The sequence below is a fragment of the Nesoenas mayeri genome (assembly GCF_963082525.1).
Source record: "Nesoenas mayeri genome assembly, chromosome: 3".
In the NCBI taxonomy this organism is placed as follows: Eukaryota; Metazoa; Chordata; class Aves; order Columbiformes; family Columbidae; genus Nesoenas; species Nesoenas mayeri.
In genome coordinates, this window is record NC_137544.1 from 27253783 (window position 1) to 27272075 (window position 18293).

The window sequence follows — 18293 nt, forward strand, 5'->3', positions numbered from 1 at the left end:
ACAAAAGGTTTCAGCTTTATTGACAAATTATGGCAAACATATTTGACAAAATTATGGTTTCCTATTTAGAGAAGCTTACACATGGAACTTTATGTGATTTTTTTTAACAAATACAGGTTAAAACACTGAACAAATTCAGTTAGCTACATACATACAGTAGCTGCTTGTTTTCAACCCCATTAAAACAGCATTTAAAATTAAATTTACAAACTTAATATCGAACATCTTAATCTAAACTAACATATATTAAAAAAGACAGGTTAAAACATCTTATCTACAGCTTGATTATAGTCTGGTTAAAAAAAAAAAAAGGAAAAAAGAATCATATTACAGTCTTTCAGCAACCCTAAACAAAAACTCAGCCTTAGCTAGTATGTAGAGAGACTCAAGATCTGTAACAGTGTCATGCTTTTTAAGTTACACACAGCAATGAATACAACCAACAGAACATCATCTTTGAATGGTTTATAGACAACGCTTGCCAAAGGATTTTGTCTGTTTGTTTTTTTTTTAAGTCCGTGTTATAAAATAATACTAATGCCAATGTCACTCCATTGTTATAGGAAATACAAGTAGTACATAGGATAATAATGAGCAGTGATCCCTAGGATAGAAAAGAAATGGACTATTACTTGTCTTGTTGCTGTTTATGTGGAGACCACAGGCTACTAATTGTCTTTGAGATGAGGTCACAGATGAGGAGGACCTTCAATATCTACCATAGGGGTGTTCCCTGTAACCCCCTCTGGCTGACCTTGGAGGTGGTGCCTTTAGGCTGGAACGGGTTGTGGCCCATTCTTCTTGTGCTAAAAACAGAAGAGAAAAACATGTTTTGTAAATATCTAAACTTGAAAGAGGAAAGTGATGCCACTGCTAATGGCTGTCAAAATTCTCTGGGGTTTTGGCTGAAAGTTTTACAAAAATAAAAAGAGGATGCTGTCACAATCCATTTCTTTATTCTCCCACAAGAACTTAAGGAAAACTAATCCTCTACTTCTCTCCACAGGCAACCCGTCTACATCAGGATGAAAAAAAACCCACCTTATTCCTTTACTTTCAGAAGAGAAAGAATACCTAGTGTTGTGGCAGTACAGTCAGCTCTGGAAAAATCATTGCAGTAGTCTGTCAGATCAGAATTTATTTGATGTTTTGAGCTTCTAGCATTCAAGCTAAAGCACCAATGTGAATAACATTTAATGCAGTTGGTATGTTAATAAGATGAGGAATTCAATCATGAAAAGATAATAGAAATACAATTGATTTTTTACTTCCATTTGAGACCTAAACAAAGAAATAACGGAAGAAGAATAATGTGTAGAAATGAAGGTACTACATTAAGCAAATAGTTTTGCCAACTAGTTTTTAGTATGCATTATCTTTAGAATTCTTTTTCAAACTTATGTGAATGAAATATGCCTGGGAAGAATAAGTTAAAAACTGTAAGGCTTTTACAAAGCCTCTGCAAAGCTGCTTTTCCCCCCGCTCTGTTTTGTTTTGTTTTGTTTGTTTGTTTGTTTGTTTACCCACAAACAAGGTGTTTCTGGAAGTTAAGCCTTCCAAAGGAGCAACCTAAAGTTGTGGTCCAGCACTGAACTCTCTCTTAAATCACCTAGTGGTTTGTCAAATGATTTATGGTTTTGTCTCCCACTGACTTCAGCTGATCATACACACAGTGATCAAGATGGAAATGCAGAAACTGCAGCATGTCATCTGTCTTGTATCTCAGCACAGTGCAATGTTACTCCTGTTACAAGAATCATGGAACACATCTGACATATACATGTTCACCAGAAAACTTAAAAACCTCTACACTCATAGCTTTGGTTACACTTAAGAGGTGTATTCACAAAATACTTTTTCAGTTAAGACACAGTGAGTGACCGAGTTAGTGTAAATAGTCTACTTCTTAACGCACAGTAAACCACATTGACTTGAAACAGTGCTCAGGGTCAGACACCATGTTTCAGCTGAGAAGCCGTAACCAAAACTTGAGAGCTTGTGGAATAATATAAACCCCAGCAAATGCTTTACTCTGGCAGTCACCAAAGGAGACACTGGCGACTGCAAATATTGCCAAGGTCGAAGCACCAATTTTTCCCCCCAAATTATCACAGCGCAGAGCATGCTTTATACTATGTAGGGATTGCTCGGGGTCAGGTTGTTTATTAAAGTGAATTTTGAGTGTGAATGGTCAGTCGATCCATTCGATCACAGACCAGACCCAGGCTCATGGCCCAGCCAGCAGTGTAGGCACACACAATATTATCACATGTTCGTGTCATGTTGAATTGTGAATGGCCTCCAATGTAGGTTGGAGAGATGCTTATTTCCTTCTTATCTCCTGATGACTTTTGGCTGCTTCTCTGGGTACAGGTGTCACTGGCCCACTAACTTCCTCATCTCAGATATGCCTGCATGGAAATCAACTACGTTTCCCAAAACCAAGGGGTGAATTTGCCCCTCCCATCACATCAGAGCTGTCAAAGTGTTCAAAGTTTTATGACACAGACTTCTTTCCAGTTTTGGCTTAAGATAGTCAACCATTAGTAATGTACAGGCTATTCTCCTAGAGTAAATGAAGTATTATATATCTACTGGCCCCCTTATTGTACAAACTTCATTTTAAAAAGGAATAAAAATACTGCCGTTGTTAAGAATTAATTCCTCCTTGATATTCACCTTTGAAGATTAAAAGTTGCCACTGCTTATTTTTTGTTTATTTATAACATTCAAAGTCTTTTAAGATTTTAAAAACTGCTCCTGAAAAATAAATGAAATTAATTATATATACACTTTCATTTAGTAGGAAAACAGCAGAATAGCCCCTTGGAAAACCAGAATACCTGGCCTTTTCTTACCTGACTAATTGAGGTATCTAATCTTGCTACAGATCTACGAATGCAAAAAATTACCTATATTCCAAGGACTCCAGGGGTGGGCAGAGGTAACAGAAAAAAAAAGTTTGAATAAACTGATGCATTTTAGTTAATTAGCCTGTTGGTTTTTAATGGGCCTGGTTTTATTGCTGGTTTCTTGCTTTCACTAATCACTGCTGACTGTTGTGGCCAGTAAGAAAATAATTGACTGACTCTAGACTAAAATACTGCAGGGTTAAAACAGGTATCAAGTATTCTTTTTATAATTAGGAATTATATAAGATAATGCTACGTGAAAACAGAAAACCAAAAATATAAGACATAAAAAGCCGTTAAAAATCTGAAAGCTATTTCTACTCTGCAAGATAAATTCTCTGCAACTACATTTCATTATCTCATTGCTTTGGGGTGTGAGGGAAAAGCTTGAGGAGAGGGGAATGTCAGCTGTAGAGCTGAAGTAAGACTCAGGCTAGTTCTTATTAGGAGTGGACATCTCTAGAGAAGATTTGGTAGCAGCTGCTCTTGCTATGAAGCAAGAAATGTTCCTGTTGTGATTTTTTTGGTGCATTCCATTCATTTTCTCTGAGCTGCACAGAATATTCTCTTGTTGAATATCAGGGCTTTTATGGTCACACAAAACCAAAGTTAACTGTGGAAAGCTAATGCCTAGAGGGTTGAAGAAGTGGCAGCCAATATGATATAGTTCTAAATCCTTAGGTCTCTCATTCCTACAGAGAATCAGTTTCCATACAGCGAATATAAACATTCTGCCTCTGCTGTACGTTTCACTACACCCTTTAAAAATGGCATTTTGCTGTAAATGTGCTGCAGCTTCAATTACCCTTTGCTTTAGTGTCACTGCATTTGCAGAGAGACCTTGGGGAGAAGTATGATTTAGACAAAAAAGGAGAAGGTTTATTTATATAAATGAAAACAACCAGAGTAGTAAAAATACTCACTAAAGGTACAACATAGAGACAAACAAATTTCTTGTTCCCTTCAAGTATCCTCCCGCATCTCTGGACTGAAATACCTTCATATAAAGGTGAAAAGTACGGTCTTTCTCACAGTACTCATACAGTAAAAAATGACTTTATATTACCCATTGGAAGAAGCTATTTTTCCTTGACTAACAGTGTTTTTAAAGTAAATAGCTACTGTGGCTGTACCAGCTTCTGACATAGAACAAGAACAGAAAGCTGGTTTGTGGTACAAGTCTCTTACGCTCTTTTTACTGTATCATGGTGGACCAATTTGCTTGATTTCAAACTTCAACAATATCACAATGGATTTATATCTATTTGGTAACAGCATCATCAAAATATGAGAGGATGGTTGATAGTTAACAGCTCTTTTTGATATTGCATGATAGACTCTACTGTATTAACAGGGGAATCTGTAGCCAAAACATAGATGAAAGTTTTGGGATTAGAGTCTTCAAGTGTAAAACCACTGGCCTTTACCACTCATACAGCAGTAAAGGATTATGCATTTATTGTGGAGAAAGCAAGATGAAATGAAGCAGCACTGTAAAGAGTCTCTGAACCACATGATGTCAGTAACTTACAAGATGCAGCCACATGGGGAAAACAAAATCAGATTATAAGTGGTTTTTTTCTACAGGAAATTTTAATGAAGAACAATACATCTGAATGTTAGTAATTAAAGGTTCCTTGATGTGCAAAGCTGCTTTTTCATATCTCAATTCCAGAACTCCAAGGTAATCTTTTTTCTTTCAGCATCTAGGTGGGTTCCTGAGAATGAAAAGCTCTATCTTCAGGAACAGCCTTACAGGATTGAAGCCACACAGACTACCTCAGCAATCACACTGAGATTTGGTAGCTTGTTGGGTAACAAAAGGGTCAAAAGACCTTTCACCCAGGCAGCCAGGTTACCAGGCTGAGTTTCCTTGTGTTTCAATATGAGCTTCTGCTCATTGTATTTTATTGCATGCAAGACATGAGAACGGAGTCAATCCTGATTCCTGACTGCTCATCTCCTAGATGATGGTTCTCCTCCAACTGGTGCCTATGTGCTGTATTAAACATGGACTGTGTTTTCATCTGTAGTGTATATGAGTATTTCGTATGTGGCAGAACTATAACAAAACTAAAATTTGTTTCTCGGTAGAATTTCTTTCTACTTATTTTGGATGGTAGTTTCGCATTTTCTATTTAGGAAGGGAATAATACAAAACTATTTCAGCCTTGCATCAGCAAAACATGCTGCAATTAGCAGTCTTAGGGGTGCTCAACAGACATAATTTTGGCAGAGCACTGGCACAAGGGGAATGATGTCCTAAATGACAAAGCCAATGATCTATCCGAATGTCCACCATGGGTATCTGGCAATCAGCCAGAAGATGAGACAGCAATTAGTTAGCAAAGCAGCATGCAGTGCCTTTTTTTTTGTGCAAGTCACTGGTAAAATCAAAGATAATCCAGCACATTCTGCATGGGAAACAGCAGACTGTGCAGGTGATGTGAAAACATAAGCATGGACAAGAGCAAACCACTAGCTTGTGTCTGTAGTTTCCTATAGCATTTATGGAGGCTGTGACCATACCAGCATGTCTGTATAAAATCCGTCCTTGCAGTTATAACTGTCACTTAAATTGCTGTTATCAGAGGCAATCAGCACCCTTGGCTTATGATTGATTGAAATTATGTATTAGTATTTTGTTTTTTACAATTCAGATACAATTCAGATACTTCCAGTATCTATTACAGACTTCATTGATATATTAGCTGAGACTATATTTCAAGATGATTGTTTGATCAGTTGCTAGTAGACTCAGTAGCTCTGTTTAAACAAAGAATTTATGTTATTTATTTTTTCTCACTGGAGGGTCAGAGAGAGAAAAGGTCAAAGTATTTTTAACCTGTGAAATTCCTTTGAATGCAGGGTCATTAAATGGAATAATTTATAACAGACAAAAATACACTTGAAGTTGTTTGAGTTTTACTATTTTACCCATGCAGTACTGAGAGCACAGAACAATTCATAGTGCTCCATCTACTGCAAAATTCTACCCCGAGCAGTGGTATCATCACATGCCTAAATGTCTTCTCACACAAAATTCAAGAAAAGCACATATTCAGAGCACTTTTTTCTTCTACTCTTCAGCCAGCATTTTGGAACCTTGTCATGGAATTTTCCAGCATTGAGTGAAACTCACTCACAAATGCAAAGAGGGCAGCACTACAAGTAATTAAAAGGCAGATCATATTAATGGATGCTTTAGAATTAAAAAATACATATTAACAGTATGTGATTTGCATATGAATATCTTATTTCTTAATAATTCTTACATTTATATTCATTGCTTATTTCCTGTAATAACAAAGACTTGATTCTTCTTTTTCTTTTTCCTCCTGGTAAATTATTTAGCATCTGAATATTGCCTACAATTTTTGGGCACAATTTTATTCCTATCTGGTTAATTATTTTGGGACAGGTGGCTGGGAAGAGATAAAAAAAAGCTATTCTGTTTAAATGGTTAAGACGTATATAACAGCAATTAAGGTAATGGCTAAATTTGATTTGCCACTTAGCTTTCAGTGGTATTAGAAACACAGAAGCTGCTTTTAATTCAGAATAAAACAGTTTTCTTTCCTATAAGGAAAAAAAATCTTTGCCTTCTCTGCAAGGTCATTATACTGCATACATTTGGGGAGAGCACATTGCACTAGAGATGGAGTGTAAGTGGAATTCAGGAATTGTGATTACTAGCTCTACTCCTTGTTTGCTCAGTGACCTTGGATAATTGTTTAATATTTTGTGGTATGGCTTCCTCACTGGTAGAATGAGACAGGAATACCTACCTCCCTGGAGTGTTCTGAGATGTAATTAATTGCCTGAGCAGTAAGGGAAAAGTGCTATAGATCTGCTGAGTAGAAGACCCAGTAGAAACCAGTCAATTAACTTTAAAATGAGAACACTGAAAATTAGAATGACTTTCTTTGGATAAGTCAATTTGTGCTGTCTTTCTAGTAAGCCTCCAAACTTCTCCCTCCATGAACAGATGGGTGGAGACAAAGTACCAAGCAGTGACTGGGAATTTTGCCCTAAACAAGCTAATGACTAAAGTTCAGCTAATACTGACAAAGCCAGGATTTTGCCCCATAAATCCACACAGGAAAGACAGTTGTGCTTTTCTTCTGTCGTAATTGGACAAGTAAATACTACTTCAGACAAAAACATTCAAGAACGGGTTTTGTACAACACAGGGAGTAGAGCGGGTATTGTCAGTGTTGCTGTGAGGTGGGTGTGAATGTGACAATGTGCAGGGAATTTTATTTTTCTCTTATTTTCAGTAAAAATTAATTTTCTATTACTTTGTGGTAATACAGTATGAAATGTGCAGTGATATACTGTGTCTTGTATTATACAGACGGTCAACACTACACGCGTATCAGTATTGAAGGACTTTTGTCTTAGATTCTCCAACTCTACGGTTCCCATGGTGAAAGGCAGTGAAATTACCATTTGAAATACTACATAGGAAAGTTTTGCATGATTTACTTATTCTTATTCTGTCATAGAGAATGATTTGTAATTCAGGAGTAATACAGGAAGCACAACAAGTCGCTATAAATTAAAAGTACTCTCTTTCTGTGTGCTACATGCAGATATTTTTTTCAGTGTTGCACCATAATAACTGAAGTACAAAAGTTTTAGGATATACAGTCTGTTAAAAGAATGTGACAGGTTTAAATATGGAACTTTCTAAAGAATTATAGCCTAATTAAAACACTGATTTGACAAAACAGCAATAACTTTAGTATCATCCCCACAGTAGCTGTCATAGCTGAATTCAAAATGTGCTCTTTTTCCTGCAGACTTTCAAAATCATGCTCTTATGAAAATCATAAATCTCTTCTGAGGGAATGAATACTATTTGGGAGACAGCTAAGGTGATTCCTCCAGTAAAAGAATTGATAAAATTTTGCAGAAAATTGAGGAAATGCTTTCCACAGTCCATTCTGTCCCACAGAGTAGGAACTGGATCTCTGATACCCTAGTAAGTATAGGAATGACTGAAGCAGAAGATTAAAGGAGGACAATTTATTTGGTATATCTCTGTCCATATGTAGTGGAAATCTTCAATGCCTTATGTTTCTGGTGTAAGAAAGATAGAGAGCTGCACACGAAGACTCAGGAGCACTTTTGAGCTCCCAGGGCTGAGTGTACACCTGCCTCATGCTCAGGGAGAGACCTGATGCCTCTACCACCCCAAAATAAAGGTGGTCATGCAGGCCCATGACACACACTGGCATCCTGTGTGAAAGAACCACGGCACATGTAGCAAGGTGGTTACCCTGGAGGTGGGGGAGGCATCAGGACACCGGTGCTATATCAGTATTAGCACACAGTGCATACTAACAGGAATGATCTGCAGAGTGAAATGGCTGATGCTGAGGACCTGATGTTCACACTTTATGGCTTCTAGAGATTTTTGCCATTTCAGACTGGTCCTGCTTTGAGCCTCTGAACTGAATTCTCACAATGTTGGGAGTGCATCTTCTGGTTTAGTTTCAGACTAAAAGTCATGTACCTTGAGCCGACTCAGTGATGTGAAAAAGAAGCGTGATATGTGGAGATAACTGGAAAATCTGACTGAAAGGAGCACCCCAGGTTCTATGCTAGTTTAGAAGCAATGAGCATGTGCTAACCTGCCTGCCAGCCGCTGTCAAGGCACAGCAGAAAAGCTCCACCACATTGGCACAATCTGTGTCCTGTTAACTCCGAGATGCTTAATCAATGCTAAGATACCCTAAGACCTAGAAACCAAAGAAAAATTTTCTTTGGTATGTTGCCAGTGATATTTTCTATCAGATACCAAATGTATACACACAGATGATATAAATGAACTATCAGTGCACATTAGTAAGGCTTTATTACTTACTGTTTGTAAAGAGCTTGCCTGCAAGCACAAACAATGTGAAATCAAATGAGGAGAATCAGACATATGTCTCCTACATCTGCATATCAGTCACTACCTTATCTGACCACTTGATTTCCTACGTTTGAAGACTTAAATGGGACGAGGCTAGAAAAATAGCACAGGAAACTCTTAGAACCCTAGAGCATAGTGAATATTAGGACTAAAACCCTATATTATCAAAGTTGTTATTAAAAAGGAAGAAGAAACTTGGACCTGAGAGCTGAACAAACCTCTTACTTTCATTTGCTGAGCAATTCCTAAGAAGTGCTTTTTCAAAATTTGCAAATATTTTCCTGTATACTTTGCAGCATGGCTTCATCTGGCTTTGTCACTGCCACAGATTAATCAATACAGGGTTTATTTCACACTAGGATGGTAGTTACTTAAGTTTCCTAATGAAATGAGCATCCTTATGTCTCGTAATGAAGTATGAGAATTTATGTCTTCTAGGGCAGCATCTCTTCAGTTGACCTTTTTTATCAGAATGTCTGAAGTTTGAGCCCTCCATACACCCTTCCCTGCCTCAATTCTATCATTATATATTTATGCTTACTTGTTCAGCAGAAACTATTTATATCATTGCTATTCTATAAAAAATACTAGATAATACACTCTTTAGGAGAAACGCAAAATTAAAAAATTAACAAGATAATAAAAAAGTAATGGAGCATAGCTGTACATTTTTAGTTGTTAACCCTATGTGTTTATAAATTGCTGTCTGTGTAGAGCATTACTTAGTAAATTAATTGTCATCACAACTGCAAAGCTCTTGTATTGAATGATTGGCAGGGAATTATTTGTGAAATAGTCAGTTAAATCATTGTGGTGGCACTTCATAACCTAAATGATGACTTATATTAAAAGGAATTATACCAAACAATTACACTCTCCAGTTTTAATTAAAGACGGAATGATCCTAAAACCAAATAATAGTCATTTACAAGTGGGCACTTAATGCTAAACTGGACTAGGATATGCACTACAAAACATGTTAATTAGGAAAATGTGCGCATTTAAAAATTTTTGGTGAAGACAGAACGTATTTAAATAATGTCTCCTTGCAGAGCCTTGCAAGCTTTTCCTGGAGAGCTGAAGGAATGTGTGTGAAGTTCACTTAGGTCTTCCCTCTTTGTGTGGGAGACAAGGCACAGATTAACCTTCCTAACTCTTGCTGAAGGCCTGTGGCAGATGGTGTTATTCTAATTTAATTGTGGTCGTTTAGGAGGTTATAGACTTTAACCCTCTCCTTTCACCCTCTACCTAAGGTTTCTGCTTTTTTGTAGTAGCAAGTGAACTGGCGTCTAGAATACTGCAGTTCATGGCCTGTCATAAAAACACAAATCATCATCATTTTCAGGTAATACACAAAGCAGTATATGCACCAGGCTCTGAATTACAGAATCTGACAATGTGCACACTCTTATTTTCCTCCATCCTCACTATGGCAGTTTCAGCCTGTGGAAGTAGAGGCAGGAGCCTCTTCAACCTCCTGCAGCAGAAACTGGCAGAGCTCACCTGCCTCAGGCCCCAGCCTTTGGAAGAACTGGGACAGAAACAGCATCTGATAAATAAAACCTTGAGTGCTCTCTGCAGTGCAAGGGAGAAAAAGGATTTGGATGAAACAACTGTGAGGCAGGTATTGGTTGTGCCTTGCTAGCAAGTCATACTATCTCTGGTAACTTTCTGAAGTGGCCTAACACAGCACAACACTTCTATTGAGAATGCCGGTTCCGTTAAAGACAAGGAAAAGGAGAAATAAATGAGAATGTGAACGGTTTACAAATGACTTTTCCTTTACAGTGGACCTGTCCAGGGAAGGTGCTTTTTGGACTTGCGCAGGACAGTACATATGGGCAGGAACAGTTCTTACTTATCAAGTTTTCAGTTGTACATTTTACCCTAATTGATTTATAGGACAAATCATTAAATTCATGTTTTCAATTGATACCTCCTCAGATAACAACAGTGCCAGAAAAAAAAATCCACAAAATTATTAAACTATAATGAGAGAGCAATGGATATCAACTTTGTGTTCACTAATTAATTAAATTAATTCTTCTGTTTTGAAACACAAGCATCAAGTTACAATGACAGTCAACTTAAGACTCCTAGATTTACATTTATATCTGCAGATATCAAGACCTTCAGTGACCTAAGTATCATAAAGTTTACTGAGTGTAATGAGAGGTGAGGATGCTTTTCACACTTGAAAATTGTACAGTACTTTAAGTGACTGGCCTTTTAGTTTTAAAGTGCCTGCTAAAGAGATTTCTTTATTACTCACATGAGGAAGCCTGTAAGGGCTACATCCACAAGATGATTTTCAGGCATAGATCCCAAATTTATATTCCTCAGCCCAGAAGAGCAATCTTAAAAATTCTCTAGCAGTAGCTGCATAATCCTGATCCTATCAAAAATCTGTAGGAATCTCATAATTCCTAAGGAGAGTATTTCCAGGTGCCCAGAGGCTGCTGCAGGGAATGCTTTGAAGTGTCTCTACTTTGATTCTTCTGAGAGACTGGGTGGGAAGCATATCAAATCACAATGCAGTTTAAGTGTCTAACTGCATGAGAGGGTTCTGTGCTATGAATTTTCATTCCCTAAGTAATGGGAAATAGTGGGATTTTACATATATCCCTCTCAGCTGACTTTGCTATGGTCTTGTGAGGTTCCTTGGTTGGATCTGGAGGAGACTGAATTCTAAGGAACCTTCACATCAGAAATGGAACAGGGAATCACGACAGTTAACTCAATTTGTCTATTTTACAGCAGTGAATAGTGTGTAAGAATTAATCTTGCCCAGCCTCAGATAAGTGACTTAGGTCCATTCTTGTTTAGTACTTCCATCTAATCAAAAAGTGACAAACTTTCTGAGAATGATACGGTGTTCAGGTGGGCTCTTCTCTGAAACATGCCTGTGATTTTTGCAATCCTACCATGAACAATCTGTAAATACATAAATCTTAACAACTTCTGAGGAAGCAGTGACCTCGATCAGACTTCTCCATAAGTAGCATAGGAAAACCCATGACACAAATCCCACCCGCTACTTCTCAGCAGCCCAGATAGAAAAACAAGTCATAGCAGACAGCTCATGTAGGAGTACTACGGTGCTGTATAAAACTTAACAAACTACAGAGAGCTTTATATACTTTCGAAAAAAAATGTAAGTACAAAGCAGCATTGTTATTTGTTTGAATCTACTTCATGAAAAAGAATAAAAGAAAACCTTCTTGGTATTGAAAACTGTCCTCTCTAAAGATAAACTGGAACCAAAAGGATGCATGGGAGAAAACAAAGAAATGCCAAGCTAGTCAACTTTTGATAATTCAGATACCATTAGTGGAAAGGATAAGGGTGAAAAGACAAGTCATTACACAAAATGTCTAAGAGACAACAACAACAACAAGACACCAATTCTATATTCATGTATAATTTCTGTGTGGTCTTATTCAGAATTTGGGGGGATTCTGAATTACAGAGGTGTGTCAGAAAGAATTGTAAAGGAGGAATATGGCCTTGTTCTGGAAGGTAAAACAAGGTGTGAAACCGGACTAGGGTGAAAGACTGTTGATTTCTACAGGAAGGTGAAAAATGAAGAGACAGTTGATTTTAAACGGTGGGATGGACTCAGAAGACTCACAATGAATTGCAAAACATCCAGAAAAAAGAACTAGGAGCAGTTCTCTGGGAACAGATAATTAGGGTAAAAGTTCCACAAGGATGAGAAGGGGTGGTGCCAGATTGCTTACTAGCTGGGTGGGGAGGCACTGAGAAAGCCAGATATGGACAGAACATCAGTATATGTACCAAGAACTCAGAAAGTGAGGAAGTTAGGCGTATATTCTATAGCTCCATATATTCAGATTACCACCTCAGGTAAATGGTAGTGACTTTGGGATGAAGGAAGTTCACACACAGGTTTACAGAGAACAGAAATAGCAAACTTTTTAATCTGCTAAAGTGAACCAACAGGAGCACAAAGACTCACTATAAAAATGTCTGATTTCAGAAAGTAGAAAAATCGCAATTTGGAATATTACTTCGTTTTTAATTTTACTCCAGTTTACCGGTAAAACTATTCCAGACCTTTGTATTCAAATGCCATCTCAGAAAACAGTTTAAGCAAAAAGAAACTCCACAACTATCAACAATATATTTAAAGATAAGATAAAAAAACCACAACAAACAAACAAACAACAAAAAAAACCCCAAACACAAAACAAAAAACAGGAAAAAAAAAAAAGGAGCTCCATGCAGTGCATAAATTTAGTCATGATCCCACTCCTTGAATACTTTCTAAGCCTTAGCTAATTAGTCAATTCAAAACCCCTGCTGGGAAAACAAGTAATATTCTTCTAGTTTTACAAATGAGGGATTGGAGGAAGAGTGACATTACTTTAAATGTCTTGCCCAAACACACTGAGATGCCGTGTGGGGGAGCCTAGTTAAAAGTTAAACAGTGGTAATTCTCACTGCTGAGCTCAGACTAAGCCTTTCTGCATAGCCCAAAGCCTCAGCAATGCACTTGGGAGCAGAGGTGGAGAGGGTGTCTGTAGACCAGAGAAAAGATCTTTCACTGCAGGTGAACAAAACAAAAGGAAACAAAACAATGGGTAACTGAACCACACACACTCATATAGGTAATTTATTATTATTACTTGTTTAGCACTGAAAATATGCTTAACTGCACTTTGTCTTATCCAAATGTATTGATTATACAAAAAGTAGGTTATTTCTGATTATGCAATGCAATAATTTTGACAACATCTCAGTAATGTCTCAGGATTTCTGTATAAATACAAAGGAAACTGCAGCTTTGCATCACAGTGACATTTGCTTCACAGCTGAATGAATAAAATTATTTCTTTCAAGCAGCAATACTTGTGTAACTCCTTACTGCAACTTTTACTTGCAGTGTCATTTCCAGCACCTCTCATTTTTGCAATGCTTTGGAAGTCATCATGTAAACTTATGATAGTTTATTATTAGTAGTAAATCAAGTGTGACATCTCTGCTGAGTATACTGCGGTCACTCTTTAATCTGACAATAGTCAGCTTTGCTCTGTTATGCCAGTGAAAATGTCAGAGTGAGATTCACTGTGCCATCTGATGGTACAATGAACTGAAAAATATTGATTAGGAGAAAATGGACTAGATTCTAATTAGTTATGGAAACATCACTAAGATTAAAAAAAACAGACCTAGAAAATGTGCTGTACACATTGGAGCAATACTTTCTTTTCATCTCATGCGCTCAGTTCCCATGAAGTGCAACTACTGGAGCTCAGACACAGACTCGCTGGGGAGGTGCAGAGAGTGCAGTGCTCCCTCTTCTTCTATTGCCCCATATGGCATGAGATACTCCTCTGTCACAGTGCAGATGGGCTTCCATGGTGGTACAGCACCCTCCCCTTCCACCCTGACTAGGGCCACATTTCAAAATCTCACAAAACGTGCTGGTTGAAGTGGTGCATATGACAGTGGCAGGTGCATAGTGTGGTTGGTACATCAAGCAAACTGAAACTTAACGCTGTGAAATTCAGTCAGGCACTAATCAGAAACTTCGGTGTTGCTGTTAAACTGATCTGTGACTGTGATTAATTGGCTTTGTAATTTTGATCAAAATTGATCTGTCCAATTTTCTGGTCCTACTTCAATAAGTCAAACCTCACCCTAAAGTTACACAAATCCATTTTGCTTTGCCTTTGTAAAAGCCGAGAAAGAAAGGAAGAAAAGTATGTGTAAATAATTTCTGATCTGTCAGTGACAGATTTTTTCTTTTGATTTCACACTTTTGCTGAAGATAGAATAGACCTTACCGTAGCTGTCATAAGCCTCTTCACTTGTTCCGTGACCGTAGTCATAATATTCAGGCACACTGTAACAGATTCAGATAGCCATGTTATTATTATCATAGGTAACCAACTAAAACCAAAAACAGAGCACAGAAAATGAGATGTGTTTTAGCACTTTTACATGATAGCATAGTGCAGCTAGTTTCAGGGATAGTGAGAATTTAAAAAATATGAAAGAAAACGTGTCAGTGACAATAACAGCTATTATATAGCACATCACATTTCTTATCTATTGAGGATAAAATGAGTTTGGTCCTAAATATGTAAACCTAGGAAATGTGACAAACACTGACATAAATTCTATTTGCAAAAATAAGGTCTGAAAAAAGACCATCCACTTTATTATTCACTATTGTTGAACTGCCAAAAGAGGTGTTAATCTCATTTATCTATCTGTAATTCCAAATGTTTTTGCGGTTTCAAACTCAGCATAGTTCATTTTCCCCAAAGCTGACTGTACTGTATTGTGTGGAACCTGTAACTACTTATCTTTACCCAAAACACGGTCAAGTTTTCAGCTTTGCTCCTGAAAAAGACATTATGTTTCCACTGCTTGTGGAGAGAAAGCTGATTCTCCATAGCCATCTTCCTTTTGCAGTTATTGGACACCAAAAGAAAGTTTTATACAGTAATCAATAAAATGTATATTGAAAGTACCGAGGGTCAAGGAGTGGAAAATCAGACTGAGAGCCTCAAACACACTTTTTCACTGCTTTCTGTTAATTAATTATATATGGTGATATTAACATGTTATCCAAAGATTTCAGATTATAGTTGCATCCTGATAATGAGCAATCCTCAGCTATCACCTGGAGTGGACACCCAGAAAATATGACCTCTAAGACATAATGAAATGGAAATTGAATGATTCACACCTTTGCTTGACTGTTATTGTTTACAGTTAGCACTGTGGTTTTGGTACCTGATACCAAATTCAAGATCAGACTACTGCTGTTATTAGTACCAGGTTAGACACAACAAGAATGAGAGTCTTCCCAGAAAAACTTCAAAACTCCAGGAATTCTACTATATTGTATTTCTTCTGACTGCAGTGAACCAAGCAGAAAATGTAACATGTTCCCTGTTGTTAATTTTTTATTGTCACTTTTGCTTCTTTTTCCTTTTACACTGTGTGAGACAGATTCTTGCAAAATGAACAGAAGCATGCAATCAGCTCAGTATTGCAGTATTTATAACATTATTGCTCAGACAATTTTCTATATTGGATTACCGTTTAAAAAATATTAGTTTACACGTGAAAGAGAAGCTTAGTTGACAGTGGGCTGGAAGTAAAATTATTTCACAGATGCAAGAAATAAACAAGCTATCTATAAAACTTATTTTCTTAACTAATTTTGACTTCTTTGTTCACAAACTGCCTGTAATCAGATTTTTAATTTCTCAGACTTCAAAACTATCCATAACTAATTTTGGAATAATTTATGAAAATAATTCATGTGCTGTATCTCACTTAAAAGCACCGATTGCTTGTATCTGAGAATTGACAGTCAACCTGTTTTGATTTGGGATACGTCATCCCTTGACTGGCTAGGCACAGTTCTCATAGTCAGTATTCAGCCACACACATCTGTGGAGTTTCTTTGAACTGAAAATGCAACTATAATAGTTGTGCATTAATTTAGCAATTTAGCCAGAAGTCATTCATGTGAGTGGATAATACGCTGATGTCAATATCTCAGACATATGAAACTCATTTGCTAAAGCAGTTGCAGACAGTGGACACAGAAGTGACATGAATGAAAATGAAGTTAATACTTCTAAGGATTCTTTTCCAATGCCAACCAAGCTCCTGAAGACATAATCACTGCAGAGCATTACTTTCCAGGACAATGGGGGCCATCCAGCTGTTTGAAAAATAATTATATAAATAGATACACCCTCCTATTGAAGTGGTGCAAAAAAAGGAGGAAGGATATCTCTTTTATTTGTTGAATATACTAAGCAGTCTATATTTGCAATGATTCTAATAGTCAGTTGAATACAATTATAGGATTATGTTAGGTGAACTAGCGCACTGGCAGCATCAGGGTTAAGTAATGTATCTAGTCATATCTACAGGGCTCATGGTTTAGACCTAAGAAATTACTTGAAATGTTCAGAACAGACAGATGACTTAGCACCCAATCTGGCAGACAGCCGCATGAAAAATCTACTGTAGTACAATTTAAGCAGGTGCATTTTGGCATAATGCCTGCTTTTCTGAGTGGAGGAGGCTGTTGGACTAGTGAGTGGAGTTACAAGAGGAAGCCCAGAACTCCCATTTTCTGTCAGTAGATAAGATGTTAATAATTCTTCCTGATACATTTTATAAAACAAAGCGGCTGCATCCAAAGGTCAGCTTTAAAAGCAGCACATTTGGGACCCAATCCAAAGGCCCGTAAGTTATCAACAGCAGTCCTGCTTTCAGTGGTCACCGAGTAGGGCCTTGAGCTACTACCATCGACATAACACCCAGCAAAAGTCAACACTTGCAACAGCAAGTAAAAATTCATTGCTATGTTTTTGTTGTTGTATGTTTTTATTAGAGAAAAAAACACACAATCATACAGACAATAACAATGTGAGATAAAAATCCTGCACAGGGAACATTCTGAACTGAAATACATTATAAATAGAATACAAAGTTAATACACAAACCATTAAAATAACAAGTTGTATTGCAACTGTAGAAAGAAAGTGATTTGTTATATACTGCATATTTGATATCTGTGAGCACAATACTTAACACATTTCTGAAAACACATAATTCATAGTACAATACATGATTGTGACCTAAGTTCTCCAGCTTTATTTTCCTGAATAATACACATTTTTCATAGATTTGAGACAAAATGGCATTTCAAATTCCTTGCCAACTCATATTAGAAGTTTTTTTGAACAATACCTAAGTGAAGAAAATTTCTTAGTATGAAATACCTGATTTAAACTCATGTTTTGTGAGCCAGACTGCTTATTCATTAGTCGGCTCTATTTTAAACCTTTCTGAATATTCACGCTAATCTATTACATGCATGTGTTTGTAAACATTTCCCTCTGCTTTTTAGCAAAGTGGACAAAAGATGATGTTTATAAAAAATGAGTGATGGAATATGGCTTTATATACATAAGGTCTTTTTTAGATTATTGAACTATGAGAGATGTACTTCATTTGCATCATGCCCAGCTGAGGAAGGAAATAATCAACAAATGCATTCAGCATAAATAAAACTTGTTTATTTAATTCTAAAGTTCTCAGACTGTTCCTGGAAAATACGGTGATCTAGAAACCTCAGGCTCTCTTGGTACTGCTAATTGGAAACAAGACACTATTATCTGTCATTACCATTCATTACTTTCAAGCAACATGAGGTGTAATTTACTTAAGTACATACGCTCACCTGAAGGCAGGACGCAATACATTTTACAAAGCAGATAAGATGATCTCATCGTCAGCTTCTCAGCTTTTACTCCAAAGTTTTCTGAGTATTGCACTATACCTTAACACTGGACTTCTGAAACATAGAGGTCTTGATGTGCCATGACTTAGACTTCAGGAACTTTCTACATGTAACACTTGTGGAAGAATTGATATACATGGAACTATGAATCCTA

The 18293-nt window shown here is 37.0% G+C and overlaps 1 protein-coding gene across 1 annotated transcript in view; it reads right to left on the reverse strand.

Annotated features, from left to right (window-relative positions):
* Positions 1–708: 708 nt before the first annotated feature.
* The window catches only part of KHDRBS2 (KH RNA binding domain containing, signal transduction associated 2), a gene marked incomplete at both ends in the record, with an annotated part of 323724 nt that continues 306139 nt past the window's right edge, over positions 709–18293 (reverse strand). Inside the window, 2 exons of the mRNA XM_080343013.1 lie at positions 709–806; positions 14646–14704. Of these exons, the coding sequence (XP_080199139.1) occupies positions 709–806; positions 14646–14704 (157 nt within the window). The remainder of the gene's footprint in view (positions 807–14645; positions 14705–18293) is intronic.